The sequence below is a fragment of the Pseudopipra pipra genome, chromosome 9 (assembly GCF_036250125.1).
Source record: "Pseudopipra pipra isolate bDixPip1 chromosome 9, bDixPip1.hap1, whole genome shotgun sequence".
Taxonomy (NCBI): Eukaryota; Metazoa; Chordata; class Aves; order Passeriformes; family Pipridae; genus Pseudopipra; species Pseudopipra pipra.
The window spans coordinates 2,928,624-2,946,699 of NC_087557.1; the positions used below are offsets into that span (position 1 = coordinate 2,928,624).

Genomic DNA, 18,076 nt, shown 5'->3' on the forward strand with positions numbered 1-18,076 from the left:
TCCTCCTCTACCTGAACTATTGCTGTTGCCTGCATAAAGCTGGGGGTGAAGTGTTTAATGTACCAGAGGAATGCAAGATATTAGGTCAGCACCCAGATGTGGCAGAGCTGTGATGAGGAGAGTATCTGAGGGATATGGTGAGCAGATGTAGCTTTTGTTTTTCTTTTTTTTTTTTTTGTTTTATTTTAGCTTCTTGAGACAGGTTAGGTCATAGGAAAGAGCAGCCTTGGAGCCCTCTGACATCTAAACTGTCCATGGCTTCAGCAGCCTCTGAGGGGAACTGTGGCTCCCCCAGCCCTGGATGTATCCAAGGCCAAGTTGGACGGGGCTTGGAGCAACCTGGGCTAGTGGAAGGTGTCCCTGCCCATGGCAGGGGGTGGCACTGGGTGAGCTTTAAGATCCCTTCCAACCCAAACCAGTCTGGGATTTTGTGAGGCTGCTACTGTCTCTTTTTGGATTGTTTTTCCCACTAAAGACTCCAAGAGCTGGAGCCCTATCAGCGTGTGGTGGTGTTGAAATTGCACTTGTGTAACTTTTAGCAATATTTTACTCAGATTAAAGTGGAAAAAGTCCAAGTAACAGCAAGCCCACGATCATGTGAGGAGCTGCCCTGTAGGGTTAGACTCTCCAGCCAACTGTGGGCAGCTGCACAGGCCCACAAGACACTGGGAAGTGGGATAAGTTCTGGGACTGGGTGGTTATTTGAGCACACTGTCCCAGGCTCACATTATCCCTTCTGGGGTTAGTCGTGTAATAGCCTCTATCCCTCCCTAAGTGTTTCATTCTTAATAATTATGAGGTTTCATTTTAAGCATTCATGTCTGTTCCATGCACTACAACCTTTAATGTCACACTGTTGTTCTTTCTGCCCATCCAGGAACTTATTTCAGGTAAAAATAATGATTTTGGGGCTCTGAGGGGGCTTCATGACCTCAGGTACCACAGGAGAGCCAAAGGGATGTGGTGTAACCAAGTAGCATTATCTGCTACGCTTTAAGAGATACTTCTCTTCATGGGAGGTCTGAAGTGGGTGGATGTGACTTTCAGATAACACTACATTGTGAAATGTCATTAAATGGAGAGGTGTCAGCCTTGAATCTTTCCTTGCATAATGCTTTTTCAGGTCCCAGCTCTTTCTCCTGTAACAGTGCTACAAATTATTCCCTAGTCCTGTTCTTTTAAACTTTATGATAACTTCATTAATACACTTGTTTTGTAAAGTCTGCTAAATAATTCTTTATGGTTCCACTAGTATTTTTTGTGGTTTTAAAACTGATACATGAGAAAAAAAAGTTGTCTGAGACCTAATGTCTGTGCTTTTGGTGAACATGTGCATGCTTTTGTTTTCTTGTTTTTTCTTTTTTTGTTTTTGCAGAGAGTGATAATGAACTCTCCAGTGGCACCGGTGATGTGTCAAAGGATTGTCCTGAGAAGATTTTGTATTCCTGGGGAGAGTTACTGGGGAGATGGTAATGCTTAATTCCTTACATTTAGATTCTAAATATTAACCTTTTCTTTGTTTCATGAGTCTGTATGCAGGAGGTGTGAAATTCTTCAGCTTACGTAGTTTAAAAACTTAAATACAAAAGACATTGACGTGTGTTTTTTAAACCTAGTTTAAATAACTTGCAGTTCTTTGACAAATCTCTCCCACAGCATCTGCCAGAGTCTGTTTTAGTTCGGTGTTTGAGTGTGTCTGTGTGTGCTCACACAGATGTGGGACTTCACGGGCAAAACTTTGTGGTCACTGTCCTTGGGGCTGGGAGTTAAACCCCCGTGAAACTCAGAGCCAGGAGAGGACTGGCAGAGCAGTCAGTATGTCCTGTCTAAGTCATTTGTGCCAGCTGGTGTACATTTCATTTGTTTAGAAGCAATCTCTCTTTATTTATTTTTTTTAACATGCTATATGTAAGCATTTGAAAAAGAATTCTAGAAAACCTGTGAATCCTCACTGAAACTGCTTCTGTTGGTGAGTAAAACGAAGACTATCTGTAAGCCCAGAGTATGTTCTCAACAGTGTTATTTCTGTGGTTTAATTAAGTGCTTCAGTAGCAGCAGACGCTGTGCCAAAAGAGGAACAAGTCTGTGTGTTTGCTGCCTCTGAGAGACCTTGGACTATTAGCAAGTGCCAGAACCACTTATTTGGTTTTCCCTTTGTAAGTAATAGCTCCTGCTGCTGGAGACAAAAATAATCAGAGGCCCTTAATCTGGATTTGGCAGTTTCCTTTTCCTAACTCCAAACAGGGAGCTGAGAAGTGCTTTAGGGATTTATTTGGGCAAATTCTCCCTTTATTTGACCACTTTGTAGCTTTGGAGCAACACAACTTCTTGCTGCTGACTTCATCTGTAATGGAGATCTCATGCAAAGTTTCTGGATGAGACATCATCTGTAAAAATCCAGAGGTGGGCACTGAAGCTGTTTAGACCTTTCCAAAGCCTCTTCTAAGGGACATCCCCATGGCGTTTCCACTGGAAGATGCTACCTTTAGTTTTATTCCTTTTTTTAACTCATTTGTCAGGTGATTGTTTTTGTTTTAACTTTTGCCGTTGAGAAATCCCTGGGCTCCTGTGGCTTAACATGCTGAAGTAAAGGAACACCCCAGCTCATTCTCTGAAGTTTCACGTAACCAATGATTCCCTGTGGTTACTCAAGTATTCTGATGAGTGAGACAAAACATTTAATACTTGGAGTAAACTGTTTTGAACTCCTAACATAACTTACACATTTAGTAGCTGAAACACCTTAGTTAAAATTAATTAAGAAAGGGGTGAGAAATGGGACATCCCAGACAGCTTGAAGACCAGCAGTAGCAAACTTATCTTTAGTAGTGTCTCAAGCAATATTACCTCCTGAGAGAAATTCAAGTCTTTAAACTACTTGAATTCTTAAACAGCCTTATGTTACATTTTAAGAACAAAACTAAGAAAGAGTAACAGATGAAAAATGTTAACTATTTGAAAACTAAAAATAGATTGAAATCAAATCTAGTGTGTTGAAAACTGCAGCATATGTTAGTGGAAGATCTGTGCACTTGTAAAAAAAGTAAATAAACAAAAATTAACATTTGCGCTTGGGGTACTGTTTTATTTGTCTCTTAGGTGAAAACTTACATTTTAATTGCTTCTTGTCATTTTCTTAAAATGTCACTGTAACCTATTGGACTCAGAAGAAACACTGCTCCAAGAGTCTCCTTCAAGTATATGAACAGGAATAAAAATAAGATAATTTACAAAAAAATAGAATTAACAGTTGGAAAGTAGTGGTATATCTATTTATTTTATTGTGTCTTTGAGTTCTGTGCAAGAGAACTGCAGCACTTTGTAGCAAATTAAAGATGTTACATCTATGAACGACCCATTTTTCCCACATGCTAAAGGATAAGGCCAGAATAAGGCAAGCTTTTATTTTATGCCCATTTCTGTTGTTCTGAGCAAGGATTGGGGATGCTCAGGCTGTTTCCCAACGAGCCGTTCAGAAGCCAGGAAGTTGGCTGTGGAAGTTTAAGAGTTGTGCTGTGTGGCAGGGACTCATGTTGCTAAAGTATTACCTCTGCCACAGGACTGCCTAAATATAGGACAGGGCCGGGAAAGTCTGGTTGTTTAATTCGCAGCTGGGAATATGTTCAGGATGGTGTTCCAGCACGGAATGTGCATCTTTTCTTAGTTGTTACCATAAACCATTTGTATTGTTTCCTTGGTGCTGCTGAAAATGTCCCTGTTTTGTTTCTGTGGGAATGTCCCTTTTTAGCTGTTCATTTTATTTTATCAGCTTGCCCACTCCTCAGAGGAGCTCTTTGGTGTTTCTCACATAGCATAGGACCAGATCCATATAATACACAAACTAATCCAGAACTTGAGCTTTAACTTTCCAATATGTTTGTTATTTATTTGTATCCGAATGTGCATTTCATAATTCTGTAACTGCTTAGTGTGTCTAGTCATAGAATCACAGAATGATTTGGGTTGGAAGGAACCTTAAAACTCATCTCATTCCCTCCTGCCACGGGCAGGGACACCTTCCACTAGCCCAGGTTGCTCCAAGCCCCGTCCAACCTGGCCTTGGACACTTCCAGGGATCCAGGGGCAGCCACAGCTTCTCTGGGCAACCTGTGCCAGGGCCTCCTCACCCTCACAGGGAGGAATTTCTTTTTAATATCCATCTAACCCTGCCCTCTGGCAGTTTAAAGCCATTCCCCTGTGTCCTGTCACTCTCTGCCCATACAAAGTTTCTCCCCTCCTTTTTATGAGCCCCTTTAAGGTACTCAAAGGCCACACTGAGGTCTCCCTGGAGCCTTCTCTTCTCCAGGCTGAACTCCCCCAGCTCTCCCAGCCTGTCTCCACAGCAGAGGAGCTCCAGATTTGGAGCATTTTCTTGACCTTCTCTGGACCCACTCAAGTCCTTTATGCCAAGTTCTTAGTCCTTTTAATGTTTTTGTGAATAATGCTTTTTCTTTCTTACCTTTTTCTCATCACAAGACCATTAGGCTCATGTGACTGTCTGCAAAATGGGCTGAAAAAGAGGAAAGACACTACTTGGGTTTTAATTTGGCTGAGTGATAAAGTTTGAAATTACTTGTGTTGCAGTGTGCATTTAAAAATAATTATTGTGTTTAAAAGAATAAGGATGTTACATAATCACACTCTTTAATTCTCAGGTTATTTGGAAAAATGGGGATATCATTGTCAAAGTGTAGGAAAAAGAGATTTGTTTAGAACACCTTTGAAATTTAAACAGCAGTGGTAAACTGTTAAGGTCTTAATGAGCTGTTTCATAGAACGAGTACTCTAAACATTTACTGAAAATCCAGGGTCAAATTGCAGGTTATTTAATTAAACACAGCTTGCTGGCATTTGGCTGAACAGCCACTCTCACTATTCTCCTACCAGGAGAGTTGGAAAACACAACAATGGTCAAAACACTGAGAGAGCAAAGCACTTCGTACAGTAGAAAGAGCAAGGAATCAACTGGGGCAGTTTTCCTGCTGCAGTGCTCTGGAAATTGCCATCCTGAGTCCAAGGGAGCTTCAACCCAGATCAGCAAACACTCTTAACCTCAAAAATGGGTTTGAAACGTCTGTGACTGAAAGCTGTACAATATTGTGCATGTGCATTGAGTTTTGTATTCCTACATTTCTTGGGGTGTGTGCAACTAAATAGTGAAGGACCAGCTCAGACCAACAGGCAAATTTATTTGGAATACTAAGGTTTACCAAGTGCAAGTATTACTGCTTTGTGGGACTTGAAATATACTCTTGACATGAATTGTGGAACTGGAACTTCATAGTAGTGCTCTTAAAATTGGCTTCTATTTGTTTTCCAAAATTTATTTCTCTGTATCGTTTGTTATTTTTAATTTCTTTTTCTTAACCTAAGCTAAAACGTATATGTTGAACAAATATTTGAATTGAATTGTCTGCACAGATGGCACAGTTTTCTCTTTCAACTCATAATGTTCTTTGTTAGCCAGTTGAGTTCAATTTCTGCAGTTGCCTATTGTTCATTTTCACCTAAAGAATTTGAATATCACTACATTTTGCCACTGATTCTTACCGTCAATCCTTGCAGAATTTTTGCTTTCCATCTGACAAATACTAATTAGTGTAACCACTGGCAGGAAAGTTTGTGTTGCCAGTTGCTGACTCTGCTTTTCAGAGTAATGCTGGCAAGTTTAAAAACTGTTAATGTTTTTAATCCTCGTTTCAACTCCTGCGGTTGAAGTTTAACAGGCAAACGGTCCTCTGTGTTTCAGGCACAATAACCTTGTTGTGAGACCCAACGGATTGTCCACCCTGGTGAAGAGTGGGGTTCCAGAGGCACTGAGGGCAGAGATCTGGCAGCTGCTGGCAGGATGCCATGACAACCAGGCAATGCTGGACAAATACAGATTGCTCATCACAATGGTAAGGGGTTTATTACTTGGGATTTTTCCTTCTTTTGTTCTTTTTTCTTTCCTTTGGTTCAACTGAATTCTGCTGGGCAGCAGTTTTTATTCAGTGGTGGAGCAGCAGGAGAGCGAAACAGTTGGACTTGTTTTGAGCAACTGAAATTGTGATGAGGTGACTTTACCTCCTGCCGAGGGTACCTGCTGAATGGCATTAACAATAGAAATTGCTGACCTATATCTGTAGTAATGCTTGACATTTAGCTTTCTGTTCTCTTGCTGTGATGATAATAAGAACATCAGCTTGTTGTTCAGGTGTTTGCTTGTGGCTTTTTTGTAGGCTCACATCCATCACTTTGGTTTTTCAACAGTTTTTTCTCTGTATGCCTTTAATGTATGGGTTTTAAATAAAAAAAGAACACAAAGAAAGCCAAACAAAATGTCACAAAGTTAGGTATTTCTTGTTTTGTTGTTTATTTTAGAAAAGAATGTTAAAAAACATGTTTACCTAGCAGGAAACCAGTCCCCTTGCTGTATGGGTGATTTGAGAGGAGAATCCTTTTGGGAGTCTATTGTTGTTCGGTGTCCTAATGTCATCAGTGCAGTGAGTAAACACTGTAAAAAGTTGTCTGCAGAGCTGTTTGGTCTGCTCAGAGCTGGGATGGCAGGAGGGAGAACCACTGTGTTCATGAGCTCTGAGCAGTGGCAAGAGGTGAACTCGGCACTGGGGGCTCTGAAGCTCTGCCACTGCAGAGCAGTTGTGACTCTTGAGAAGAGCATCACTCTCAAAAGTGCTTGGAGTGGCAGAAAGGCTGGGGATCATTTTAATGTTGCTCAGAGATTCATTATCTAGGTTATGAATCATCTGTCCGCGCAGAAATTCCAGGGTAGATGTTGTTAGTAAAACTTTCCTCTCATAACGTTGTAGCTTTTTGCTACTTGTCCTTTTAATTTGACCCACCCACTCTGGGAAGTTTAGAAGCGTCCCCAGAGTGAGAGTTGTCCTCCTGCTGGCTTCTTTTCCTTTTCCCAAAAAGGAAGGATGTTTTGAGAGTGTAAATTTTTCATTTTGACATTGTAGCTGGGTTTTATTTTCCTTAGAAACCATTCACAGGACATCTGTCAGCTGTACGTTGCATCAAAACCACCTCCATTATTTTGCTCCTGCTTTCCAAAAGTGGGGAAGGTGTTTGTTTTACGGCGGAGGAGGGAGTGGAAAACTTCTAAAATGCGAGGTTTATTTTGATGCTGGGGCCTCATGCCTTCAAAATACCTTGTTACGGTTGGCTTTTTCACTACAGAAATCTTGCAGTGACATGTATTTTGGAAGGTATTTTGTACAGTATTTAATATGAAATATGATGCTGTTAGAGATTGGAAATTTAAATCCTGTTCTGAACTGAAGCATTTATGCAAGCAAGTTTTTTTTTTCTGAAGTTGCTTTTCTCCTGAAATCACCAAATTTCTTCTATAGTCTGAGTGTCTAAACTGCTGGTGATCCTATCCTTTGGCAGGAGAGGATTCGTGGAAAGGAAGGAAGAGGAGAGAGCCTGTGCAAAAGCAAAGTTAGGGCCCATCTTTGGGAAGAATTAATATGGGGTGCTCCAGAAAAGAATGGTCAGCTAATTTTTTATAATGAATTATTACCTGATATTTATGACTGTGAGCAGAACTCCTCAATTTCATGTTGGTGTATTGCTAATGTGAATTAAGCAGACAGAGCAGTAGTACATATATTTTAGTAGTGTATACTAAATAGTGGTATATACTATTGAAAACTTTGTTGTAGTGTTACCTTATGTGTGTTAATAGTAACATGCACGTTAAACTTTGGAGGGAAATGTGGTAAAAACTGTGGCTTTGCTACAGTGTTGCTGATTAACTCCTGGTGAAACTGTGCTTGCTGCTGAGGGTTGTATTGTTAGCGGGCCAGAAACATGTGCATTGTGATGCACAGAGTGACAGCAGACTCTCAGCATTTGAATTTAGTTGAGAGACCACAATACAGACACATCTGCTGTTGTATCCAGCTGTGTGCAGCAGTGCTGTGTTGGATTGGGCAGCTGTAATTCCCACCACCTGACACATCTGGCTGTGTGTTTGTACCATTCATACCCATCCCTATGCAGGGCTCTGGAGTCTGCTGCAGTGGTTTTCAGCCAGAGGAGTGCTTTGTTCAGTGTGTTCTGTAGGAGAAAGTAATTTGGGGCCTGTTTTAGAGTTCTAGTTAAGCACAGAAAGCAAAATAAAATGTCTCATTTAGAAAAATCAATGCTGCACTTATTTTCTCCAGAGGGCCTCCACATCCTCTAGTCTTGCTCACTGGAGGTCCGTGCTCTGTCAGGAATGATCCAGTGGGCTGTGTTTCCTTTTTCATATCACAGCATTCACAGACATATCGGATGTATTTCCCATCTGTGGGTAAGTTTGGAGGTCCAAGAGGGAAGGGAGAAAGAAGTACTTCTGCTCTCACAAACGCTGTTGTGCAGACGAGCACTATCCTTGCACTGTCTCAGGTCTGCTGCTGAATTCCAGCTTGATGATTACCGGGAACCACTCAGGAATTTTGACTGGAACACAGTAGTAGGCCCTGCATGCAATTTGAGAGAGTAGGAGTTGTGATTTGGCAGCTGCCTCGTTTGTGACATATATGAAATCTGTTCTGTGTGACAATCAAAATGTGCCTGAGTTCCCTCCCTGGCATATGTGCCATGGGCTCGTCACCCCGCTGCACATGGCACAGGATGGAAGGGGAAAACAAAGTACACAGCAGGAGAGAGAAATGTGTGGTTTACTTGTTTATTTAAAGGAAAAGAAAAGCAGAGTGAGAAAAATCTGCTTATGGTAACCCGGGGTAGTACTGGCAGGGTTCTAAAACGTATCATCTCTTCATGGAAGGTTTTCAGTTTGTAACCTGATTTCCGTGAAGGAATGAACGGTGTGTATAAAGTTCATCTAACAATATATATAGATTAGTTTTAAATAATGCTGCTCTGGTTTAAGAAAACAAAGCTTGTTTTAAATTTATTTTCATTTTCTAAAGTAACATCAGAAACTAATCCTGCTGTCAGGTAAAGTAGATGTTGGTGGTATTGTACTTAAAGTATTGTGCTTAAAAGCAATGGAAGTCTGGACAGGGATGTGAATGCCCATTTTTGAGCTGGGTGGTGACATTGAGTTGAAGGTCTTCAAGAGACTCAATGGCTGTCCTTACAAATGACTTGTAAGAGAACCAAAAATAAGATTATTTGTGTGCTGCCATAATTTCCTTTGGCAATATGAGCATGTGCCTGGAACAGTTAGAGATAATAACTAATTAAAGGGTCAGGCTTCAGAAGAGTTGGCCAAAAAATAGCTTTGTCTGCTGACTGTATAATGGTGTTTTGTGTCTGGGCCAATAACATTACAAGCCACTCCACAGAAGAGTGAAAATCCTAAGAATTCTTCCAAGGTCTGAAGCAAATATGAGAGTCATTGATTTGGGGATTAAATATTGCCATATCATGAAAATAATTTATCTCAGTAATTTAGCAATTTGAAAATGGCTCTAATGAGGGGTATCACTACTCCAGGGGTCTGATTCTCATCCTGTAGGGACCAGTTATAGCAAAGGATGTTCTATTGCTGCAGAACATGGAGCAAATGGGTTGGGTTTGGGGCTGGATGAAATTAAATCAATCTAGAGCTAATAGATGTAGTTTATCTTCTCTGTTTGGACCAGCATTATTGTTCCTGACTCCTGTAAGACAAGTACTCCCATTATAAACCAAAAAGAAAAAAAAAAAAAACAAACAGAAGTTAAGATTTCAGGTTTCTGGAATTGTTTCTTGTCCAAAATTAAAAATTAGAGATGGGGTAGCTGAAAATAGCAGATACTGTTGTTGAAGTTTCATCATGTGCTTAAGCACAATCTTCCATGCATTGAATTAACTCTTTTATCTGTTTCTTGATACATCCCTCTGCAAACTGAGCTCAGAGGTCTGAAGTAAAGATCAGCTTTCATGTAAACCTAATGCAGAAATGTATTCACTTTTTAAACTTTGAAATTGTCCAAACCATTAAAATGAGAAAAGGTATTTGCTTTGTTGTTTCATACTTCATATTGACTTGGCTTTCTAATTTTATTGCCTTTTGCTTGCATAGTTAGGAAATGGAGAGTGGAGGAGACTACAAATGAGCCACTGTTTTTATACAAAGAAGATTAAATGCGGTTGACTGTGAAACTGATGCTGTGATGCCATGTTTGTGTGGTTTTGTGTGTTTGTTTGATTGATTTTATCTGTGTGAGGCATTTGGGTTGAAACAGTTTGGCTGTGGATTGAGAGGATTTCTTACATAGGAAGGCTATTTTCATTTGAGTAGGGAATGAATCAAGCCTGTTACTTGCAGCAATACTAAAGGAGGGTAAGTTTGCACGAGGAAAAGGAATATTTTTTTTTGTCCCAGTGGCATTGTGCAGGGTTCCACTGCTCAGTGTTCTGAGACTAATTAATCAGTAAGGGTGTCTAATTAAAAAGATGACTGTTCACCAGCTGCCACAGCGGGTTGGTTAATGGACTGAAACGTTAGAGTATTTTTGTAGCAAATATTTGTGCTCAAAATGCTGCATCTGTTTGTCCTGACTGAAAATGGGCAAGTTTGGGCTTCTGCGCAGCCAGGAGCATTTTTTTTTCTTTGCAACATTATTAGTTCTTTACTAATTAGGAATGGTCTCCCCTCACTTTTAGAGAGAATAGATATCAAGGATGGCATAGCTGTATGCTTAGCAATTATAAAAGATCCTATTACATAAGGATCAACAATAATTAGAATTAAAATGTGATTTTTTTTTTCCAGTTGACTAAAAAGAGAACTAATACCTGATATATTGCTTTTTGAATGAGAGGCTTGGATATTAAGCAAAGTAATGCTGGAGGAGCTGATCACTTGGAGATGTACATGCAGCTTTCCTAGTTCCCTCTTTCTTTTAAATTCAGTATCTATAAGCAGTTTCTAGATTTTACTTTTCCCCACCTTTTCTAAAAGGGTAAGAATAGGATGACTGTTCCTTAACCCTTCTCTTAAACTGAGATAATTCATTTCCTGGCAAGTAGATTCCCGATATTTTTATAATTTAATGTGGTTTGCAGAGAAAAATCAGTTCCTGTGTTGGTTGGAGTGATGGGAAGGCTCATTTTTGGTATAAGATGAGCTGTTAGTGCTGACAGTTATAGTCACCTACTTGTTTGAATTATTTTAGTGGTGCTGCAACACTGTGGGACAATGATGTATATATGAACTGAAAATACTTAGTAGAAATCAATGAAAAATAATTGTCTCTGAAGAGCAGAAGTTGACAGAATTTTAATTCTTTAAATAGCTTAATTTAAATTCAGACTTCAGATAAAAGGTTTAGTTTATGATGAATGTACTGGGGTACCTGGTTTCATAGTAGATGTTAATATTACTCTTACAAACTCAGGAATAAAATGTCCCTAAGGTGAATTTTATTTGCCAAGTTTTGATTCATCTAGAGCTCATCTGAAGAAAATCTTTCAGTTTTGTGTGCACAAAAGAGAAAATCTCATGCTCACTCTTCATCTTCAAAGGAATTCTTCAATATAATGACAGCTCTCCTGAGGAAATAAAGGAGGAGCATCCATTAGTAATTTTTGGTTTTATTATCTTAGTTTTAATGTTTATGTGTGGTATTTGAAGTGGAAAATAATGCCATTGATATTTTTTTCGGGGCCTGCATAAAATGATGAAACGTTCTGCCATGTTAAGAATTTTCCTACAATTTCTTTTCTGTACATAACCACTCATGATAACACTAAAATGACACTCACAGTACAATTCCTGGCTCTTGGGGTGTTGTGTGACTTCCCTGCTCTAGAAGCCACATAAACTGACATATTTGTTCTGAAGGGTAGAATGCAAATGAGATTTGCACGTGCCCTCTTGCAGCCTGTGATGGGTTTTGTGTGTGAGAATTTCTGGTCCGTTTTCTGCAGAGCGGGGGAGCAGAGCTGCCCATCGTCTCAAACACTGGGAAAGCCTTGGGTAGTAGCGATGTTCTGGCCTGAACAGGTTTAATGGTGGTTCCTGGGAGAATGGATATTCAGCCAGTCTCCTGGGCTCAGGGTGTATGAATATTGATGCAGATAACAAGTGTTTTGCTAAGTGAGATGGAGTGGGGATGGGGATGTGTCAGTGCCTCAGTGCGTGGTAAGAGCTGCTGGTTCTTGGCTCCTCAGAGCTCCTTTGAAATTCCAGGATGTATTCCTAGATGAGGCATGAACAGGTTGAATTAGAATGTTGAATTAGAGTGTTGGTTCGTTGACAGGTGCTCAGTTTTCCTGTGGCAGTAGCAGTGAGAATGTTTTAAACAATGGTATTCTACACCCCTGAGTAAAACGGGCCGTTTGGGAAGTTCTCTGCAGGGTGTGTTGTCTTTATGAAATTCTGTGGGTATGATCTCTCCCTGGCAGCACAGGGCACTGCTCAACTGCAGCAAATGGCTTTGTGGCCGTGACCAGAGCTGTGATTCCTGAGAGAGAACTCGATTTTAAACGATCAACTTGATCTTGGTATTCCTCTTTCCTCTCAAATCCACTTCTTTCTCACCATCCTCTGCTCTCAAACAATGGTTGCATAACTATTATTCAGGAGGCTGCAGCATTCCAAAGCTGGAGCTGGAGTTTTAGAAATCCTAGATATTTTATTGAGGAGAGCAAACCACCTTTTCCTGACTGTTAGTTGCAGGTTTCAGTATGTTAATGTTTGATGCCTTAAGAATTAAACAGAGAGCTCCAAACACTTAGAGACAAACGTGAAGAATCCAGAAGTATACTTTAAATCCAGCCTCTTTTATTTCTCCTGAGAATTCCAGTTAAATTGGTGTTTAAAGTCACTTCAAATGCCTTTATTAACAGCAGAACTGGCGGCCAGCATTTGGTTAAAGCATGTTTTCCCATAGCAGTGGGCAGCAGTCCAGAACAATTGAAATAGTAACAAAACCCAGCAAGGCTTGAGCTGCATGTGAAGAAAAATCCAGTCATACGTAAGTGATGAATACATCACTTAAATCTAGACTGGAATTTGGCATAGGGGTGAATTCTGATACCTCCTGCTACCTTACTTAATGTATGTCTTCTTTATGATAAAACCCCCCCAAATGCTTATCTGTGTCTTCTTCAGGATATTCTTTTAAAGGGATGAGCCAGTATGAAAGTAGATTTAACTGTAATCACTTCAGAAGAGATCAGAGACCTATATTTCTTCTTTTCAGCCTGTATCCATTAAGGAATTTTCTCCCTTTGCAGTGATGAGTATGTTCATACAAATTAAGAGTAATTTCCCTATCAGCAAGCAAATTTGCAGCTGCTGAGGTAAACTAACCAAAAGGAGTTGTATTACAATCTGCTACTGCATATATTCTTTCTAATAATCGCTTCTATAGGTTTTTGTGGTCATACACAAATATTTTGGCAGCTGAGATTTTTTACTTGTTGAGGGTTTTCATCAATTGTTTCTTAAGCTGACAACTGAACATTGACGATATGGAGCTTCACGTATTTTGATCACATCCTGCATATGACAAAGCCATCTTCATATGGCTGGTTTGTCTCCAAAGCAATCCAGTTTCAAAATACCACCTTTTTTTTTTTCTTTTTTTTTTTTTTTTTGCCTGGGTAGTACAGTACACAGCCTGAATGGAAAACTAAATAGTTGTTAACGGGGGTTGTGGTTTCAGACCGTGGGCTTGCCAGAAGAGGTCCCTTTTGTGTACTCTTACCTAACAATTTCAGGGCTAATCGCAGTAATTCGTGGATTTCTATTTAGAAAACCTCCTTCCCCCCATTTCCCTCTTAGATTCCCTGTGCAGGTGTGGGGTGAGGTGGGAGCACATGCCGGGTTGGGCAGGTGAGGCCAGTTTGGAGGCAGCCTTAGGTAGGTTAATGTACCATCATAGTCCAAGTGTGCTCCTTGGGACCTGTGTGGCAAATCTTTTGTGGATTTGTAAAGGTAATTTCAGGAAGTTCTTTTGGTCTTTTTTGGCACTGTCCAGGATTTCCTTTGCCTGTCTATGAAGACCCTCAAATTCTTCTTTAATGGAAAACTGAAAATACATCAATGCATGTTCGGGATAAAATGTGCTTGCAAGTGTTGGAATAAATATTCTTTTGGGATGCTTTTAATGTATGTATGCATGTATATACAGTGCAGAATGGCTACTCCTGATATAACAAGAATGATGCTGAATGCCATGGATTTACACAGTTACGGAGTGGTATTTGGGTGGCTGCTCATTTTCTCTGAACTCAGCTTACAGTTGGGGCAGCCGAACTTGATTAAGTTTAGGATATTATACAATGAGGAAACTAGTTTTATAGAGGGCTCAGAGCAGCGGTAGCTGGTTGTCTCTTCAGGAGTGTCTGCAGTGTCTGGTTGAGTCAGCACCAAAGCTTGAAAAGATGCGGCCTGGCTCCTTTAGCCCAGGCATAGGCAGAAAGTCCCTCTAAAACTGTGATTTAAAGCATTGATATTCCCAGGTCCAGGGTTTATCCTAGCTGATGCAAACATAGGTGTAGTTAGTGAGTGTTGTACATGGAGTTGCCTTTGCAGAAGCTGTTGACTTGGTCACAGATTCATTAGGTAACATTTACCTACATTGTTTGCTTTTCTAGAAGTACCTGTGGCTTCACATAGTGCTTAAGAGTTAACTGTATCCACCTCAAGGATTAATATACTGAGACTGGGGAAGCAAAACTGCAGAAATACCCTTGAATTTGTCAGTGTTATCCTTACTCCACATCCTTGTGGTATTGTTTGAATTTCCAGTGTACATCTCTTGACTTCTGTGCTGCAATAAGGAATTACTCTGATTCTTTTTCAAGTGAAGAAGTCAGGCAAGTGAAGAACCTGACTTTGAGCTGTGTTCTTGGCCATGCTGGTCCTGCATGCTGAAAGCTCTGGTGGACTGGGCTGAGAGACTTTTCATGTGGGTCAGAAAAGAGTTATGAGTAATGCTGGCAGGAGCCTTGATACTCACTGCAGTGAAGCCAAAATACAAAGCACTTGCTGTGTTAAAATATCGGCTTCACTGGGATCCCAGCACATGCCATGTACATGGTTCCAGTGCAAATATTGCCAGTATAAGTTACTGTTTCTAGTCATAACTCTCTGAAGTATCTGTTAAATACTTTGCTTACTATTAATTAAGGCTTATCTCAGTATGGGCTTTGGACCATTTCACAGTTTTGTTAATTTTTAATAGAAGTAGCAATTTTGACAGTCTGAGAAGTGTTAGGAGACAGCAGGTTCTCTGAGATTGCTGTGGAAGTGCTTGTGTAGTTAGGAGCCCTGTAATGATCATCAAGGATGTACCAGAAATCTAAATATCATAATCTTGTAGTTATAGTCATCTTTATAATTCCATATGTATCAAGGGGCAGAACTCTGCTGCTTCAGACAGATGAATTTTTGTATTCCCTCACTTTTCAGTACTTAATTTAAAATCATCAAGTAACTTTTAGTTATAGAATCACAGAATGGTTTGGGTTGGAAGGAACCTTAAAGATCATCTCATTCCACCCCCTGCCATGAGCAGGGACACCTTCCACTAGGCCAGGTTGCTCCAAACCCCATCCAGCTTGGCCTTGGACACTTGCAGGGATCCAGGGGCAGCCACAGCTTCTCTGGGCGACCTGTGCCATGGTGTCTTTTGGTCGTTGTGGTGACTGATATAAATGATGTCCCGTTGCTGTTGATTTTGATAATAAGCTGATACACTTTGTAGATGTGGGTAAGGTCACAAGGATATCAAATAAGTGCCATAAGGTGTGTGTTTCTTCCTACTGGCTGTGAGAACTTGGGATGACTAATTTTCTGCTCACCTTGGTCTGCTCCCTTGTACTCTGTGGAGTTCTCTGGAATTGTACTAATTGTGATCTCTAAAGCAGAATCCAAAAAAACCCCCAACCTCTACTTATCTCTGAAGCTCTTTCTGAAAATTGAGTCACAGACGTTACATTTTAAGCCAGCAGAATGTTTGATTATTCTACTTTTGACTGCCTTTAAAGTTCTAGTTGCCATAACAACTTTATTTCTATATTTTTAGCACATCAGTTGCCATAACAATAAAATATAGCTTTTTGAATGTAAGCATTTTCTCCCTACTTTTTTTTTTGTTTTGTTTTAGAAAGAACCTTTTTTGGGGGGGAAAGGAAATGTAGCAAAGCTCATCCCCTGTGAGCACTTGGGTTAGAACATTAGCTGAAAAATAAGGTTTTTTTAATCTAGCCTTATTCCATTTCTCTGGCATTTTTTTGACTACTGAGTGTTTTCATAACTTAGGCAGAAAAACGAATGCAAATCACTGTGTAAAGCCTTTCCTTTGTAGGAAATTGCTGTTAGGATTTTGGTTTTATGTTTTGTAGTTAGTGTGTTAAAAAACCTTAACCAGTAGTGGGTAATTTCCATTATCTTTATTTCATTACATGGAATGGCTATAAATAAAGTGTGTGGTCACTGACTTACAGGCTGTTTTGATTTCAGCCTGTTGATACCCTGAGTTATGAGCAGTTTTTTGTGATAGGTCTTTAAAATATATGAAATAAGAGATTGACGTTTAGCTAAAAACCATAATCTTGAGCAGAGGGGAAAGGTTTATGTGTGAATTTAGTATTGGTGAAAGAAGTTGGACTTGAACTTAATCTGTAGACTTGACTTCTCCATTCCCCCATACTGTCCTTTCCAAAAGGACTTGCAGATCTCAAATATGCTGTCTTTATATTTAACCTGTTTTTAGTGCTGATAAAGTATATGTTTAATTTCAACTATTTTTCTTAGAGATGGCAAATAATGTCAGGTTTGGTATTTCTTCTAGAATTAACAATTTCTCAGCTCATGTAACATTTTACATGTGCCAATTTCTGGCTATAAATATAAATGTCCTCATTATCTAATACAATCAAAGTAATTTAAGACAGAGTTTGCTGGTTATTGGAAGTTGAATGTATTTAAATGTTATTAATCTTGAAACATAGTTATCAGATGTGAGATGATTTTATAAATTTTAATTAGCCAGTTTTTAACTCGAGGTGAGGGGAAATTAAAAATCAGTAATTCCTGCTTTCAGTGGCCTTTTCCAAACATCTCCCACTGCCGGGTTCCATGCCTGTGAATTAGCCAGGAGTCTAATTCCACTGTTATTTGCAAAATTTTCCCCCTACACCACTCTCGGTAGGAAACTATTCCTTGTCTTTTTGTCTTTTTTCATACATGGATGTCGATGTTAGTGTGTGCTGATATAGATCCATGCTGGAGGAGAATATGAGTGATACCTCTTCAGCACTTCCAGCTGGGAGGAAAGTTTGGTCTAAATGAAGTTGAGCTTAAAATCCATGAAAAGAAATTGTGCCACCCTTCAGGCTATAAATAGTTTTCATGCCATATCCTTTCCACGTTCCTCTTTTCCATTTCTTCACAAAGTGATAAAATAGTAATCCCGAGTAACACTTGGTTTAAAGATAGTCTTTGAAAAAAATCACTATTTATTTCAATTGTTCTTAGCTTTATTGTTCTCAAGAAACAATGGAATTGGATTTATTGGGATCTGGGGTTGGTCCCACCTGCTCCCCAGTGGATCCTGCACGAAAATAATAACCACTCCTCAGTTGTGATTTTTTGCCCCCACTAACAGTCAGAGCTGGGACTTTATCTCCTAAATGATCCTGGTTGTTCTGTGCTTTTCTGAGCCACCTCTCTGCTCCTTGAGCAAGCACTATTTTTAAAAATCTATTAAAGGAAAAGTTTAGAGTGGAATGTGTCAGTTCTGTATGCGAATGAGGAATGAACTGTCAGTGTGACTGGGCACATGTTTGCAGCCAGCCTGTCTGGGTTAGACTGGATGCTCTGGAGGATGTTCCTTGAGCGTTTGCCCCAAGCCACATCCATGGAAAGTGGATTTCGGTCTGCTCCTGACATGTATCCATGAGTTTGTCACGCAATAGCTGCCACTTCACAATGTTTAGAAAAGGAAGTGGAACTTTATGCTTTGGTGCATCCAAAGGTGTGGCTCTAAAAGACAGACAGGAGTATGTGGGTTTGATCCTCGTGTTCGTGTCTTAGTCGTTGCTTTTGCACAGGCCTTACAGTTGGCTTCCTAATTAAGGCTACAATAAATTATTCATCAGTTGAACTCATTAAATC

General features: G+C 39.9%; 1 protein-coding gene across 3 annotated transcripts in view; it reads left to right on the top strand.

Moving 5' to 3' along the window:
- RABGAP1L (RAB GTPase activating protein 1 like) overlaps positions 1-18,076 on the top strand; it is a 226,667-nt gene that overhangs the window by 47,489 nt on the left and 161,102 nt on the right. For all 3 annotated transcript variants that reach the window (XM_064664123.1, XM_064664124.1, XM_064664122.1), the window contains 2 exons: positions 1,376-1,469; positions 5,750-5,900. In XM_064664123.1, coding sequence (XP_064520193.1) covers positions 1,376-1,469; positions 5,750-5,900 — 245 coding nt within the window. The remainder of the gene's footprint in view (positions 1-1,375; positions 1,470-5,749; positions 5,901-18,076) is intronic.